We start from the raw sequence: 16,735 nt of genomic DNA on the forward strand, positions 1-16,735 counted from the left end.
TACAAGGAGAAATGAAGTGACTTTCGCAAGTCCATGCAAGTGGGGCGTTTCCCATGTTTAGTATCCTGTTCCTTGTTCTGGATCTTGGTCTTGTGCTTAGGTGAACTGTATTGGGGGAAGGGTTGCCAGTCCCCTGGTGCAGGCAGGGGATCCCCTGCTCCCACCCTCCATCCCCACTTATCTGGCCAGTTGTGTGTGTGGGGGGGATGTGCCTTCTGGGGTGTGAGCCTGGGTCATGTGGCATGCTCCCAGGCCCCAATGGGGGCTGAATCGGGCTTTTGGCCTGTGTGTTTTATTCCTTATACTTATGTATAGTACACCTCTAAATTTGTATAACTACCAATTTAAAGAAAGCAGAATTTGTTTCTGAACATTCCTGGGACAATACCAGTTGCATCATCCATTAACACTGAAGAAACTAGTTTTAAATCCAACAACCAATTGTACAGCTGCAAAGTTAATAGAATTGTTTTTGGATTTAAGGATAGTATTTTTGATATTAATAGTTGGCACAAGACTAAACTTTTGTTGGGTTGGGAGGATTTGGTGAAGAGAGAATTAATATGGGGTAACTCTGAGTGAAGGAGCATTTCTTTATGTATAAGGAAAGGAAAGTGTTTAGGTCAGATAGATAAGTGAAGTTTGTGGCAGGCACTAGTACGTCTATATAACTATATAGTTATATACTATACAACTATACTTACAACTATACTATACAGCTATACATACAACTATAGACTATGTCTATAGTTAACATCACCAGTGGCCGCCAGTAAAATATGGTTTAAACTGAGAAATATTAACTGTGTATATATGCCTGGTTTTCAAAGTTTTTGTTTATTCTTATATATATATATACAAACAATTGCTGTTTGTAGCTTATGTTGGAACTAGATGTTTTGGAGCAAGCATGCAGTTTCCATCCCTGTGTTTGCTTATAGATTCAATAAGGTAAGAAGAGGTGCTTAACTACTCCAGTTCATTAGTTCTACAGTGTTTCCCCCATAGCTGTGTTTTTGTTCCTGTTCTCATTCCTGCCAAATGTAAGACTGGAAAGATGTTCAGGCATTAAAGAGAATTTCCTGGGGGAGGTAAATGAAGATAATCAGCAGAGGGGGGAGAGTTTAAGTTCCCCCAATTGCCAGTTCTACATAGCCAAGGTAACATGTTTCTGCCTTTAGCTAAACCATTCGGGCAGCCCTCATGTTGGCTGATAGTTTTTAAAATCCTTTTTTTTAACATTTATTTTCCTTCAGTACCGGAGAAAGGAAAATACAGAGGGTAAAGAAAGTGAGCAAATGTGTAGGAGAGAAAGGTTTTTAATTCTGTCAGTGTTGATAGAATCCCTTTATACAATCTAGTATATTTATTAAAATGAACATCCAGCTTCCTTCGGTATCTGTCACCTGTGTGTATGGTGATACATTGGCTTGTATTACCAAATGATACATTCTTCTGTTTTTTGAGTTCCTCTGAAATAAAACCTAGACCTAAATAAAAATGCCGGATATTGAAAGGTCTCTATGGGAAGCTTATTTAAACTGCGCTGTGAACTAGATATTTTACTGATTATCACTTCCCACAGAAACAGAACGCTTCAGCAATGACTCTTCTCAAGCAAGAGACTAACCTGTATGCCATAGCAGCCTATTCTAACATGTGACTAACTGGAACAAATGTAATTTAAGCTGTCCACACAAGATACTTTACTAAGGTGCAAAGCATTCACTGTTTGATAATTGCAAACAGCAGTTTATTTGAATGTTGATGTTTTTAATTTGAGTTTATAAAACCAGGCAATTCTTTGGATTAAAAAGGAATGGCTCTGGCCTTAGACAGATAGACAGTGTCCTCTAGTGGAGAAAAGGAAGTGTGGCAATGGCTAGAAAATACCCAGCACTTCACTAATTAGCGTTGAGACCAAATGTTGTCACTGCTGATGCTATTGGCTGTCTTCAAGTGAATACGTTTTGCTGCTGCAAGGCCCTCCTCACATTCTGTTTGCTTTGAAACCAGGACACATAACAAGGATGGCTCCCATTTTAGACACCAGAGATGTTTTGATTAATTTCAAAGAGCTTCTGCCTGGTTCCAATTTGTTAGAGCTGAAAGTCCATCTTTTACCAGAGGAACCTTGTAAAGTTATTTTGTCCTGTGCATTCTGATTTGCACAAAAATAGATAAAATAGCTTCTTTATCGGTAGAATACATCTTTAAAGTTAAGATTTTATGTACTCAGGTAAATAATGACATCTTTGGAGAAACAGAAAACTTCTTTTTACTATCCCTGTCTCTCTTCGTATTTCAGAAATACTTCTAGACAACAGTCTTATTTAAAGAATGTCTAATCTTACTTTAAAATATCAGTAAAGAATAGACTAGGAAGTAACTGCTGTAAATCCAAGTAGTATCCTGAGATTTCATACCATGATGCTGCAAATAATATAGAGAGAAAGAGGAGAGAAGGGAAAAATTGAATACCCTTGTTTAGCAAATGTAAAGTTAAGCTCTTTATGAGAATGGATATGTACACTGTAATAACTTTACATCTCAAGAAAAGATAAATGAGGTTGTTCAGAGGAGCCATAATGTGCCCAGACATTGCCCAAATTGCATCATTTTAGACCAGATATTCAAAGCTTAACTCAAAAGTGCATTTATGAAGCAGTAATTGCTTAAGGCTGTCTCTGAATTACCTACCATTTACAAAGCTGAGATAAAGTATAAAGGATCAAATCTGCTAGAGTTCTTTGATCTTCATTGCAGGAAGAAACTAAAAGATTGTCTGACCTAACACACAGCATAGAGGTAAGGTTCCCAATAACCAACTAGTCTTAGATCATTATTCTCTCTCTCCTGGAGTAAAATCTGCCCATAGCTTCATTGAACCAACCTGGATAAAGAGCAAAGAATTACATTGTAATGCATTTTTCATACTGAGGTTCAAGGGAAAACATTATATCCATTTTGATATGTTTAGCAAATGTTTATTAGTTGCATCTACACTGAATGTGGTAGATGTCCAGTAGCTGCAACATGACTGTGGTTTCCAAGCTTGTGTCCACATTGCAGAATAGGCTCTCTCTTTTTTTGGCAATAACCTTATGTCATCTTATCTTACCTCTGGATCCGAGAAAAACAAAACAAGTAAACTGTTCTGCACGGTACAGGGAAAGGTGGATGATAATTTAAATAATAATCCGAATTCTCAAGAACATTGAGCAGAGGGAAATTCCTTTCAAAACACTCAAAATGCTGTGCCTGCACTAACCCACTTGGGGATGGGCTTTACATTAGAAATGCTGACATTCAAATGATTCTTTTAGCCTTTGCATAGCAGACAGGTATATTTGCTGTATTGCACTGAGATAGGAACATGCTGAGGTTGTTCAGCAATCAGCACTATACCATTCTCAATCTGAGGTACAATGGTTACTGCAAAAACTGGGAGGGGATGATGTACATTTTGAGAAAATTTTCACCAAAATGTAATTGTCTGTTGATGACATTGGAAATTGCCAATTGGGCCATTTGAATGAAGATGGGTATAGGGCAAAAAAGGCAACACAACTTCAACTCTGTATAGCAAGCTAGAAGAAAATAAATTAAGTTATTTGCTCTAGGGAAAATCTTACTTGTTCTAACTTGTTAAAAGTAGAAGACTGTTCTACGTGTGTTTTTTTAAAAACTTACAGCCAGGACAAAGGCCTACAATTTACAGTTTTTGTATCTTTTTATATAAATATGGTCACCAGCCTGTCTATATTAGGGCTGCCAAGACCCCTGGAAGGGGCCAGGGATCCCCCACTTCCAGCCTCTGCTCTCCCCCCCTCACTTGGTCAGCAGGTAGAAAAGGCCTGGAGAAAGGACCCAAGAGGCAAAAAAAAAAAACCCTCCCAGGCCAGCAGACAATAAGGGTGCTCCTGTTGTCCATGACAGCATCACATCCTTAAGTGATGTCATTGCGCCTGGTGGCAGGTATGCTTCCATGCTTCATGAGACCCAAATTGCCCCCACTGACGTGTGGGAGCATGCCCACTGGGTGTGATGACATAACTTCTGGAAGTGATGTCTTCTGGAAGTGATGTCAGTAGCGCATATGGGCAAGAAGATCATCAATGTAAGTATCAGGTTCCCCACCACCACTAGGTGATCCCTTTATCAGAAATAATTACCATTTATCAGTACATTTGCTTGGTGCAAATGCACATGCAGGACACAAGAAACAAGCAAGCATCTTTCTTAAGTTAAGGAGAAACTACCCCACCCCCCGTTCCATTTGCCATTTCTTAAACTATCAAGTCATTATAACAATATAAGATAGTGAGGAAGAACCTTTCCAAGATCTTCTAATGTTACTACTGATAGTTTATTATGTAGCTCAATCAAGCTGGGAAATATAGATTATAAGGCATCCAGGGCCTCCAAATTAATTTATAGGTGAACACTTGGCATATTAATGGCCCTTGCTCAGCAGTAATCTGTATAGTATTGCTGAGAGATGGTGCTTCTTTCTTAAATTTATTTCCAATGTGTAAATATTTTACATTGAACAGAAACGTTGGATTCTATGTTTAAAAATATGCTTAAATATTTTGTTCAGAAGGAGAAAGTCCCTAATAATTTAATGAGTAGAGAGTCTCCCTTTTTTTAGATGTTTTCCTTTTTGACATTTCCTTTCCTCTCCTCTCTTTTTTCCTTCTCTTTCAGTAGTTCTTAATGATTTTTTAAAAATCAGCAGACATACACACACATTAATATGCACCTGTAATGATTGATGGGTCCTTATTAGACATGGGCATGAATGGAAAAAAACCGAACATGCTGTTTGTTGTTTGTTGCCATCCATGAACAACGAACATAGATGAACCTGACCTGTTACTGAACATGCTTGTTGTTCGTTGTTCGTGGCCCTTTAAACTATCAGCTGGCAGGCGGCAGGGGGGAATCCATGTGGCCCTTTCCTGCCACTTGCTGCTGCTGCCCAGTGTGAGAGGGGTGGGTAGATTCTCCCCGTCCCTCTCGCACCAGGACAGCTGGCACCACCAGGCTGCTGCTGCCTGGTGCAAGAGGGGCAGGGAGATTCTCTCCATCCCCCTGGCACCAGGAGAGCCGGTGCCACTGGACTGCTGCTGCTCAGTGCGAGAGGGGCGGAGAGATTATTTCTGTCCCCCTGGCACTGGGAGAGCCGGTGCCGGTGGGCTGCTGCTGCCCGGTGCAAGAGGGGCAGAGAGTTCTCTCCTTCCCCCTCGCACCAGGAGAGCCGGCGCCGCCGGGCTGCTGTGGCCAGATGCGAAAGGGGCTGAGAGATTCTCTCCAACCCTCTGGCACCGGGAGAGCCGGTACCGCCAGGCTGCTGCTGCTCGGTGCGAGACAGGCAGAGAGATTCTCTCTGTCCCCCTTGCACTGGGAGAGCCAGCATCACCGGGCTGCTGCTGCCCAGTGCAAGAGGGCCAGGAGAGATTCTCCCTGTCCCTCTCACACTGGGAGAGCCGGTGCTGCCAGGCTGCTGCTGCCCTGTGTGAGAGGGGCAGAGAGATTCTCTCCATCCCCCTGGCACCGGGCGAGCCGGCGCTGCTGGGCTGCTGCTGCCCGGTGCGAGAGTGGTGGAGAGATTCTCTCCATCCCCCTGGTACTGGGAGAGCAGGCGCTGCTGGGTTGCGGCTGCCTGGTGCAAGAGGAACAGAGAGATTCTCTCCATCCCCCTCAGACCAGGGGAGCTGGCACTGCCGGGCTGCTGCTGCCCGGAGCGAGACGGGCAGGAAGATTCTCCATGAGATCCATGGGTCCCTCCCTTTCCTGTCATTTTCTTTTCACATTGGAAAAAACTGGACTGTCTGCTGGAAGCTACTCTGAGGGGTTAACTTGCAGCCAGAAGGAAAGCCAGAAGGAGTTCAGAGTTCAGTCCATGCCTATGTTGCCAGGGGAATTGAATGAAAGGCTCCAGACTGTCTGGCTTGACCAACGGCTGACAAATGCAACGAGCAATTCTTGCAAGAAACACTTGTTCGTTTAGAATGGGGCCTCACAAACAGCCTGTTTGCAGACAGTAGATTGGGTTGTTTGTGGCTTTTTTGTTGTTGTTCGTATTGCTGTTCGTGCCCATCTCTAGTCCCTATACAGTGAGAAGATCATCTCTCTGTGGCTTCATTCTGGTTGAAGACACTCAGGGGGCTTTCACAGCTCAGTGCTCTAGGAATATGATATTGATTATTGAGGGATTGCTTGGCTTAGAGCCAGAAAAACTATAGATGCATTAGATCTCATGAGCTGAAACAGGCGGAGCTGAAAGAACTCCAGGGAATACAGCAAAAACAGTGGCATGGGGCAATCTTCTGAAGCATGCTTATTATGAAGGTAAGTTTTATTTGTAAAGGTAACACTCAGGGACATTTTAGTCATTACCTGGAAGCAATCCAAAGGCTATCATCAGGGAATTGTTGCCAATCCAGCTTCCTAAAAGAAAAGCATACATATATGTTGCACATTGAACATGTGTTTTTCACATTCATATTTTACATTGTTAGATATACACTTGAAATAGCTCAAGTATGAACCTAGCTATTATCATGGAGACTGAGTATATAGCATCTAATGGCTTCCTTGCAAAGATTTCATTTTCTTTGGAACAAAAACTAGGGGGGTTGTATTTAAAATTGGATTTCCAGTTTAGCCAAGCATTTAATTTTTCAGTGTTATGTACACACTTTCAGTTCCCACTCTATTCCATGCATACAATATTTTTAGATTTTGAGGGCTTTTACTGCTCAGGCAGTTTTTGGGTGTACTTTACATTATTTAACCTGCTGCTTGTTTCATCTTTGATTTGGTGGTTTTCCAGTCCCAGTGATACTTTTCTACTGTACTGGATGTTCAAAATGGTAGTTCAATTTCTGGCTGCTTTGCACAATGTGTATTAAAGCCAATCTTTTGATTCATGCACATAAACTGATTTCACATATGATTTATAACAATTTTCAGCCCTGCATATATGTTTTATTATTTATAATACAGCCATTGCAGTGAAATATAATGTGTTAAGTAACCAATTAATGTTGTGGGAAAATAACATGGTGCTCTGACAGGCAGAGTTGGGGGGGGATAATGTGCAGACATCTAAAACAAAATAATAGATGTTGAATTTATTTTTATGGATATTAAGACTATTTTTGGCTTGATTTAGTTGCAGTATAGTGCAGCAAGTGTTGTTTAAATATGTTATCCATAATTGCTTTGCCTAATTTATTTATTTAATTGAACTTATATTCTGCTTTCCCTGCAAGTGGGCTCAGAGCTGATCACAACAGTATTATAATAAATACAATAATAAAAACAGGGAAGCAGAAAATATAACGTATCTTGGCAGAACTTCTTAAGTAGTTAGTTGCCAATATCTTACTCTTTATCTCATTCAAATTTCATTGTCTAATGTCATTGACAACTTAATCCCTGTAAAATGAAATTCTTTACTTGAAAAGGAACTTCATTTGCAGTCAAACTAGGCCCTAATTTATTTGAGAACTTAGTGCAGTTAAATGAATTGGCAGATGACTAGAGAGCAAGTAGAGGATACTTCATGTCTAACAGGATCAAGCAGAGCTAGAAGATGCAAAGTAGTGCTAGTAGTAAATCTGCAAAGTACCAGTATTTCTTGGTCACTTTTGTGTGAACAAAGTGGAGCAGTTCCAAGTAACTTTTTAAGGATGACTTTTTACCCTGCCTCTACCACCATGGATACCAACTTGTATAAATACAAACTCATTGTTTGTGGATGAGGAGCAGCCCCCACTTTCCTCCAGCATTTGCAAAGGCTAGCAGTGCCCTTTTTGTTAAAATAGGGCTAGCTATCACTGTGCCCTTCAACTACCACAGCAATATAGCAACAGTTTCAAAAAGGGAAAAAGCCATCTATCAGAGCAGGAACAGGGGAAATGCCAAGTGCAAAGAGAGACCTAGGAATAACACAGAGAATATTCCCCATGTTGCCACAGATGCAGCTATATTTGCAGCATGGGGAAACTTTGTGTGGAAGCAGCCCATTACACCTCTCTACGTCTACTGAAGTTAATGCACTTCAGGAGGGTTTTCACTGTTTAGGACTGAAGTGTTAAAGAAACATCTGCTCCCACACATACCTGCACATCACTTACAGCACCAAAAGAAACCCTGTTCTGCTTGGAGTTAGGTGGCCAGATACCAGAGGCATGGACCTTTCATTGGCTGCATGTTGTCTGTCAAACTTCTACTGCATAGCAACTTGCTAAGCACCTGGCTTGAGTAGCTTTAGGCTCTGAATGAAGACCTTCTTATTTGCCCAGGCTTTTCATTGATTATTTCTGTTGTTGTCTGGAAATGATGGTATTAATTTCTGGCTATTTGTGATTTTGTGATAGGTTCTAGCATTTTATTGTTACTTTGTTATAAATTACAATACTTGTTTTAATCCCTCCTCAGAAGTGTATATTGGAAAATAGAGATGGGCACGAACAGGAAAAAAATAAACGTGATGTTTGTTATTTGTTGCCTTCCATGAACAGGGACTCATGAACAACCATGAACATGGCCCTGTTCACGAACATGTTCGTGGTTGGCTGTTTGTGGGGGCCAGCAGGCTCTCCTCCAGCCATCATCCAAGTTTGGTCAAGATCCCTACTGCACCACTCCCAGAAACCTGACCTGAGCAGGCAGCAGGAAAGGTACCAATAATAAATAATATCTTGGACCCAGAGCCTGGCAGCAGTCCTGGAACTTGAAGGGGTAGATCCCTATCCCACCACACACAAAGAAAATTCAAGCTCCAATGCACTCTATCAAAATACCAACAGCAGCTATCTCTCCCTCTCCAAAGCCATAGCTGGGAGCCCCCCTCCTCGCTGCTCTTTGCTCCCTTGTTGTAACAAATTTGAATCTCCACACTTGAAAGGAAGACCTGCCTATCAAGCTAAATTGGGCTGAGATTGGGGTTTCCAGGGCAACAACAGGAGTTCAGACAGAGTTCAGACAATCCCTGCCTAAGCTGCCAAGGGAATTGATTGCAGGTGCCAGACTGTCTGGCTTGACGAACAGCAAGACAAACAGCAACGAATGAGGCGTGCAATGACTGTCTGTTCATTTAGAATGGGGCCTCACGAACAGCTTGTTCTTGAACAGCATATTGGGCTGTTCGTAGCTTTTTTTTTTTGTTCGTACTGCTGTTCGTGCCCTTCTCTATTGGAAAATATGTAGTATATTTTTTCAATAAATATATAATATAAGTTCTGTACTCTTTGCTTACTCTACATGCACAGTTCTTCTAGGGGAAACAGATGGAAGGGGATGTGCAAAAGAAGAGGTGATGAGCTGGGCATTTCCCATTAGGGATGTCAGAGAACTGACATGGAATGTAAGAAACTATGGCTGAGCATTAGCAGAAATAACTGCTGGGATAGGTATTGTGGTTAAAAATGGATGGCTACTTTCAAAGTTAGCTAAAGATAAGAAAACTTAAGCCAATTTTATTTCAATAGAAGATTTAAAAGTGTGTTTAACTTCCTGAACTTGAAATAAATCAGTAGGTCTTCAAAAGCACATCTCAGCCATAGTTAAGCATTGTTATAGCATCTGCCTATAAAATTTAAATATGCATAGGGAAGCTGCTGGCAAATGACCTTGATATTGTATCTTCACTGATTGGTGCAACTCCCAGAAACCTGCCTACCAATCACATTTGTTTATTTACTTGTTTGTTTAAAACATTTCTATGTTGCCTTTCCCTCAAATAGGGAGGGAGTGAGGGTCCCCAAGGTGGGGGACATGAAAACATTTAAAACATTAACTCAGGACAAAGAAAGGATATATGAAATATTTAAACAATTACAGTAAAGCATATAGATATGCAAACATGCATAATACCACAACCAGGAAAGAAGTCAAATCAGAATTACTGAGGTTATGTCCAATAAAAAGAAAAAGTCTTCAAGTGCTGATAGAAGACAATGGTAGAGGGAGACAGACAATTCCTCCAGGGAGAAAGTTGCAAACTTTCAGGGCCATGAGTGAGAAGGCCTTTCTCAGGTTGCTACCCATCTAGCTTCAGAGCAGGGTCTGGAGTGGACTGGATGACTGGAGAGGGCAGGTATGTTCAGAGGGGAGAAAATAGTCCTTCAGGTGTGCTGGCCCCAAGCCATATAAGGCTTTAAGGTCAATACCAGAACCTTGAATTAAGAATAATGAAATGAATTAAGCATACTGAAAGCATATGGGAAGCCAGGGCAGATGGGACAAGACTGGAGAGATATGGTGCCTATGATCCACTTCAGTCAACTTTCTGGCCACAGCATTCTGTACTAACTGTAGCTTCCAGATAGTTTTCAAGGGTAGCTCCATATAAATAAAACTAGACGTTATCAGGGCATGCTCCACAGAGGCAAGATCTTTCCTACCCAGGAAGCGCTGCACCTGGCTTACCAGTTGAAGCAGGTAAAAGACACTCTGGCCACTACTGCCACCTTTTCATCCAACATGAATCCCAGACTCAGCAGCACCCCCAAATTACAAACCTGCTTCTTGGCAGTGAGACAAGTTTTGACCCCCATGCAGAACACGGGGGTCGAGATATCCCAATTCCCAGGTAAAGCCGTCTCCCCACCAGTAGCATCTCCATTTTGTATGGATTAAGTTCCTGCTTGTTAGTCCCCATCCATCCTAAAACTGCCTTCATGGATTTATTTATGGTTTCTGCAGCTTCCCTGCAATCTGCTGGAAGTGTGAGAAATTCCTAATATCATCCACAAATCGGTGGCAACTCAGCCTGAATAAACTCTCTCAGCAGCTTCAACTAGATGTTGAAAAGCATGGGGGACAAGATGGAACCTTTTAGGACCATGCAGGCCAGAGGCCCAGGGGTGCAGCAGCAGTCCTCCCATTTAGGATCATATTTCACAGTTTATTTCATATGTTACATGGGCCTGTAGTCACACAATGTAAGAATAAAGGAAAGATAAAGAGATGTCTGAAAATAGAAGATGAATAGTGCAAACCTATGCAGAGTTTTGTCTAATCCCACTGGTTTCAGTAGGCTTAGACTAGAGTAATTCTGCGCACCAAAGCACTGCCGAGATGGAAAGTCACAGAACACAGTAAATTCAGAGATGGAAGTCACAGCCAGGAGATCAGCAGGTGTATGAATGAAGGAGTCTAAGCTGATTCTAAGAACAATGCAGTAGGTTCCAGGCTATAATTGGATTTGGAAATACAGCAGCTTAGCCTAGCCACAGATGTCCAAAAAAGCATATTGCACATGAAGGAAATCATTGGCTACTGTTCTATATACATAACATTCAGTAAAAAGGGATTTCAGCTTTTGATTTTAAAAATACTGATTTCCTGGCTAAGTCAGGGCTCAACCTGGAAAAGTGGAAATGGGTCAGGAAGCTAACCAATCATGGATGCAGCCAGAACAGAATCTGTTTTGAGCACAAGATGTTACTGCTTAAGTAACAGAACATAGTTTTTCTAGTCAAACCTGTAAAATTCTGGTTCTTTGGTGAACATGCGCTTAAGAAATCAGGTTAGGTATGTAGTGCAGTCAAGTCACAGTTGATTTATGGTGACAGTGAGGCAACTTCATAAGGTATTACCAAAACAATAATCAGAGAGTGCTGTGTTTTTCTGGAGCATGGAATAAATGAGCTCAAAGATAGTCAAACTGCACAATGGGTATATAGAACATTCTCCCCTCTAATGACTTGAATGCAATTTCAGGTTCTATCACAAAAGGTGTAAGATATGAAAATCATTATCATCATATTGCCCCCCTAGTCGGAATGAGAGACAGACACAAAGTTTTGGGTTCTAAAATGGGCCGCTTTATTAAAATAACAACAGCAAGCATAAACTATGGCAAAGGCCTAACTAGCGGTACAGGCCAGGCCCTGGGGTCACTCCTGGACCCCGCCCTGACCTGTCTGGGCGAGCACCTGCTGCCCCAGGTGCGAGCTATCCAACAAATGGCTGGGACCCGGCCTGGCCAGGCGGAGTGGTTCACCCCTGTAAAGCTCCCCCACCCGGCCGAACGGCAGCGGGGAGAGACTGGCTTGTCCAAGGGTTCCCCACCCAGGGTGTCTGACCTCGCAGCTGGGACGTACGGCAGTCAGCCGCTCCTGACAGACCCCAATTCCCCACCAATGGGGAGGTGCCAAGGGTACTCACCGGCCCACTACAGATTTTTCCTAACAGAAATCTTGCTCCCCGGGACATTAGCTCAGACCCACCTACCCAATTAACCCCACCGGTCTCACAGTGTGAGGTAGGCAAAAAAACTCCCCTCCCGATGCCAATTAGGGATGGAGAGATAAAAAATTCCTACCTGGCCCCAACAAAGGCGACCGGCTAGTCCAGCACTGAAATAGGGTGAGGAGGGTGGGCCAAGCACGAGGCTGCCACCTGCCTAAGTGGCTTGTGCCACTGGCTAGGATGGCAGGAATATCTAACTCCTTTATGAGACATCTACTTGCCTCTCAATATTAGCTTATCTTTTCCATTGTTCTTTGTGGTGGTCCTGATTTTCAATACGACATATGACATGCTTGATTGTCTGCAAGAGTTTAAGGAATACCTGTAATGCTATAATGTGCAAGTACAGTGGGAAATTAACTTTGATTGACTGACACTAACCTGGTTGCCAGACAACTGTATTAAGGATTACCCTAGCATATTTTATGTAAAAGTTAATGTTAATTGCACACTTACTGAGTTTTGTGAGTTGTAGAGGCCAGTGTATGAATTCTTATCCCCAATCTGAAAAACTGAAGCTTTGATGGAAACTTACTTAGAGATTGGTAAACTCTTCCCCCTATTTGATTTGGAAAAGGTTTGTGGTCAAGATGTGCCTTGACAACATAGCTTCTCTTCCCTTGAGGCTTTAGAGCTAGAGAACCTTACAAGTGAATCTAAAGGGTGTTAATTCTGTTCTGTCTGAGCTTTGCACCTAGGATTTTGTATAGAAATATATTAAAACAAAAATATCCTGCTTATCACTGGAATCTTGTTTTGTAAATTCTGTAATCTCCCCAAACATTACAAGCTATGCAAATTTGTATTCAAAGCCAGCTAACTATGAATTCAGCAACATCTCTAAAAATAATTCACTTTATGAAACTGGACTGGAGCTTATTCTAGATGATTTTTTTCCCTCTTCCACAGGACATGTGCCAAACAGTGGTGTGAAATAAACATTGCTTCTATAACCATTTTAAAACTTGCTTCTATATAATGCTTTCTTTGATTTGCTTGAGAAAACATTACTTAGCAGGTGATCATAACTTGAAACATTTTTGCAGGTTTTGAAATAACATATTTTCATTATTAATTCTCTTCAACAGGCCATTCTGCTAATCTTACCTGCCGAGCATTCTTTGGATACAGCGGAGAAGTCAGTCCTTTAATGTATTGGATGAAAGGCGAAAAGTTTATTGAGGATTTGGATGAAAATCGTGTTTGGGAAAGTGATATAAGGTAAAAAAAATCTATACATTTTGTAAAGACTAATCTCTAGTTCTCTGTATAAAGTAAAAAACTGTATAAGGGAAACAACAGACGTTCATTACTAGAAAGTACATTGAAACACCATATGGTTGCTTTCCCTCTAACTGCTCAAGGGTATGAATATCTAACTGCACCAGAAAATTATTATTTTGTCTATATTTTTTAGATTAAGATTAGTGATTCCTAAACTATACAAAACTCTAGAGATCTAAATTATTAAAACAAGTATTTGAGAAAATCACAAAGGGTTGTATTTTACCACTCTGATCAGCTATATATCCCTCTGGTTCAAGAGGCCAGTTTCTAGCTGAAGACTTTTTTCATCAGAAGTTTCCTAGAGCTGAAGGAATATACCACTGTTACATAATACAATGTTGAATATTTACTGCATGTTACAGGCATTGCCCAGGCATTATTAGGTAGACATATACACTAAAAGAATAACAATCATTATGTAGTTACAGCATACTTCTCCTACCCAAACTCCCACCTCTGCTTCCTCTGTCAGCCCAGGACCTCAGTTAAGATAGTTCTACATAAAAAGAGAAGTAATGGACTACCAAGAGTCTGAGAACGGGAGAATTTCTTTCTCTGGAATATTTTAAAAGGCCCACTGGCAGAGATTTTTACTGATAAAGAGGAAAAATACCAAGAGATTTTCTTCTATTCCCTGCAAAGGAAATGACCATTTAGTGGTGTCCTCAGATACTGAAGCATTCTCTACAAAAATCATTTCAGCTCTACGGCCCTCACCTTCATACTCCCCATCTCACCACTGGTTGGAAGGACAATCAGAGAGTCAAAGATATAATGAGATCAAGGGTCTGTCCTTCCTATCTATTATCTTGATGCTGTCCTTTGAAGTGCAGATTGTATTCTCAAGGACTCTTCCTTCTTGTACTATATCTTCATCTCTTTGTCTTTCTTTTCCATCTTGGCACCATGGATATAGATCATGCCATCCTGAACCAATCAGCATCTCAGACTAGATAGCTAGAAAGAATTCTGTTTCTACCTTTTTCTAGCCTAAGTGGAGTTCCAGCAATAAATGGACTTTGATTTCTTTTTCTTCTTTTTTTAAAAAAGTTATTTTTATTTTATTAATAGAAATAAAAGCCCTTAGGATGGGCAGAGAAAAAGAATAAAGAAAAAAGGGGAGAAGAAAAATAGTAAAGAAAGTTTACAAGAAAGAGAAAAAAGAAAAAGAACAAAGAAGAGAAAAATAAAATAGAACTTAGAACTTAGAAAAGAAAAAGAACAATAATACATATTTCATTTCCATTCTTCTCTACAGCACTTATTTTAACAAAGTTACAATCTCTCCAAAATTTTCTTTTCCGCTACTGCCTCCCTTCTATTTGTCTTATATTCCCCAATTATCTTCTTAATTATCAAAACCACAAACCATCAAGTCACTATTCCTCATTTTGGGCAGAAAGTCAATAAAGGGTTTCCAGTTAGTCAAAAAGGTAGACAATGTTTTGCCACCCCAGATGGAATCAAGAGACATATGCCAGTGTTGGGACTAAATGAGCCATCTTTATTTTGGAAACAGCAAATAACCAAACATATATATACACGGCAAGGGCCTAACTAGCAATACAGGTCAGGCCCTGGGGTCACCCTGGACCTCTGCCCTGACCTGTCTGGGTGAGCCCCGCTACCCCAGGTGTGAGCCATCCACATGCATGGCTGGGACCCGGCCGTCCAGGCAATTGGTTCCCCACTCCAAGCCTATAGCATCTTGCCATATAGCAGGAAGGCCGTACTTGTCTAGGGATCCACACGGCAGTCTGCCCTCTCAGTTGGCAGCCATGCAGCAGTACCAGTGATCCTGACAGATCCCAATTCCCCCCCAAATGGGCATGTGCCAAAGGTGCTCACTGTCCCGCTCATTTCTCCCCTCCTAATCCTGCCACCACTGGGGCCAAGCCTCTGCTTAGGCCCCTGCACCCCACAGCTGGCCTATTGCCAGCCGAAGCCTTTGCCTATGTCCTCAAGAAAAATGCTGTTGCCCACCAAAAGGTGGACCCCATCCCCTTGGTAGAGGTCAGCAAACTCAGCCCAAATTTGCGAATGGAGCAGATAAACACCCAAGCCACCGTCCTAAGACTTATATATGGCACTATTGGCCTTCTGCCTAGCCCGATCGATAGCCCTCATGTCCAAAGCTTCCCACTAAACACGACACGGAAGCATAGCAGAACACATAATTAGAACCCCAGGCCACTGCTTGCCTATCAACTGCAAGTCAGCACTGGCCTGTACCATCAGGGCTTTACCCCGCACCAAACCCAAATCATTTCCCCCAAGGTGGATAAGCAAAATATGAGGCAGAGGAGCCGTCCTCCACTCAAAAAGCAATGGCAACAGGCCGGGCCATCTCAAGCCATGTTGGCCCTGCCATTCCACAGTAGCCCACTCACTAAGTCCAAGTTGGGACCCAATCTGCATCCTCTTGGCCTAGTGGGCAGCCCAGAAAATCATGCTGTGGCCGCAGATGAGGATCCGAAGCCTCTCACAGAGAAACACAGCGTCTAAGAAAAAACAAATTATTAATGCGTTCCCAAATGCAAAGGATGAACGTTGACTGGTAGGCCGCTGGCCGCCACCTACCAACCCTCTGGATATCAGGCCCTGAAAACCCCATGGCTTCTGCCATCAAAGCAGCCCCAATCCTGAAGGAATGGGTGCCGAACTTAACACCAGCTAGTGAGGGCATGGCCCATAACTGCCCAAAACTGATACTTGGTGAGCAGGGCACCATCAACATTACAAAAAAAACAACCCCTCACCGTCACCCCTGGCTTCCACATACCTATGCAGAGCCCATACTGAGCACAATTCCTGTTCACTACAAGGGCCCAATTCCAAAATGGCACCCCTACCTCTCTGATCTGTCTTCGAGCTCTGTATTCTAATCGAGACCCTGTCTCTGACAAACTTCACATCCTGCACAGACAAAGCACTCCCAGACCCGTCCTTAAGGGACTGAGCCACCAACTCGCTAACCCGGAGAGCTCCGAAAAAGGCTGTCAAAGATGCTGCGTGAAACAAAAGTTCCTCAAAACCCGATCCGCACACCTTACTCCACAGCATCCCCAGCCCATGAAGGATATCAGGGGAAATGGGTTGCCTACTATCCCTGGGGTGTCCACACTCACAAGACCACCCTTCCAACATTTTCTTAAGCCTAAAATCTCCCATGAAC

The 16,735-nt window shown here is 42.1% G+C and overlaps 1 protein-coding gene across 1 annotated transcript in view; it reads left to right on the forward strand.

The window, feature by feature from the left end:
* IL1RAPL1 (interleukin 1 receptor accessory protein like 1) overlaps positions 1–16,735 on the forward strand; it is a 742,385-nt gene that overhangs the window by 619,525 nt on the left and 106,125 nt on the right. Inside the window, exon 6 of the mRNA XM_054974391.1 lies at positions 13,362–13,494. Within this exon, the coding sequence (XP_054830366.1) occupies positions 13,362–13,494 (133 nt within the window). The remainder of the gene's footprint in view (positions 1–13,361; positions 13,495–16,735) is intronic.

Source organism: Eublepharis macularius, chromosome 3 (assembly GCF_028583425.1).
Source record: "Eublepharis macularius isolate TG4126 chromosome 3, MPM_Emac_v1.0, whole genome shotgun sequence".
NCBI classification, from domain to species: Eukaryota; Metazoa; Chordata; class Lepidosauria; order Squamata; family Eublepharidae; genus Eublepharis; species Eublepharis macularius.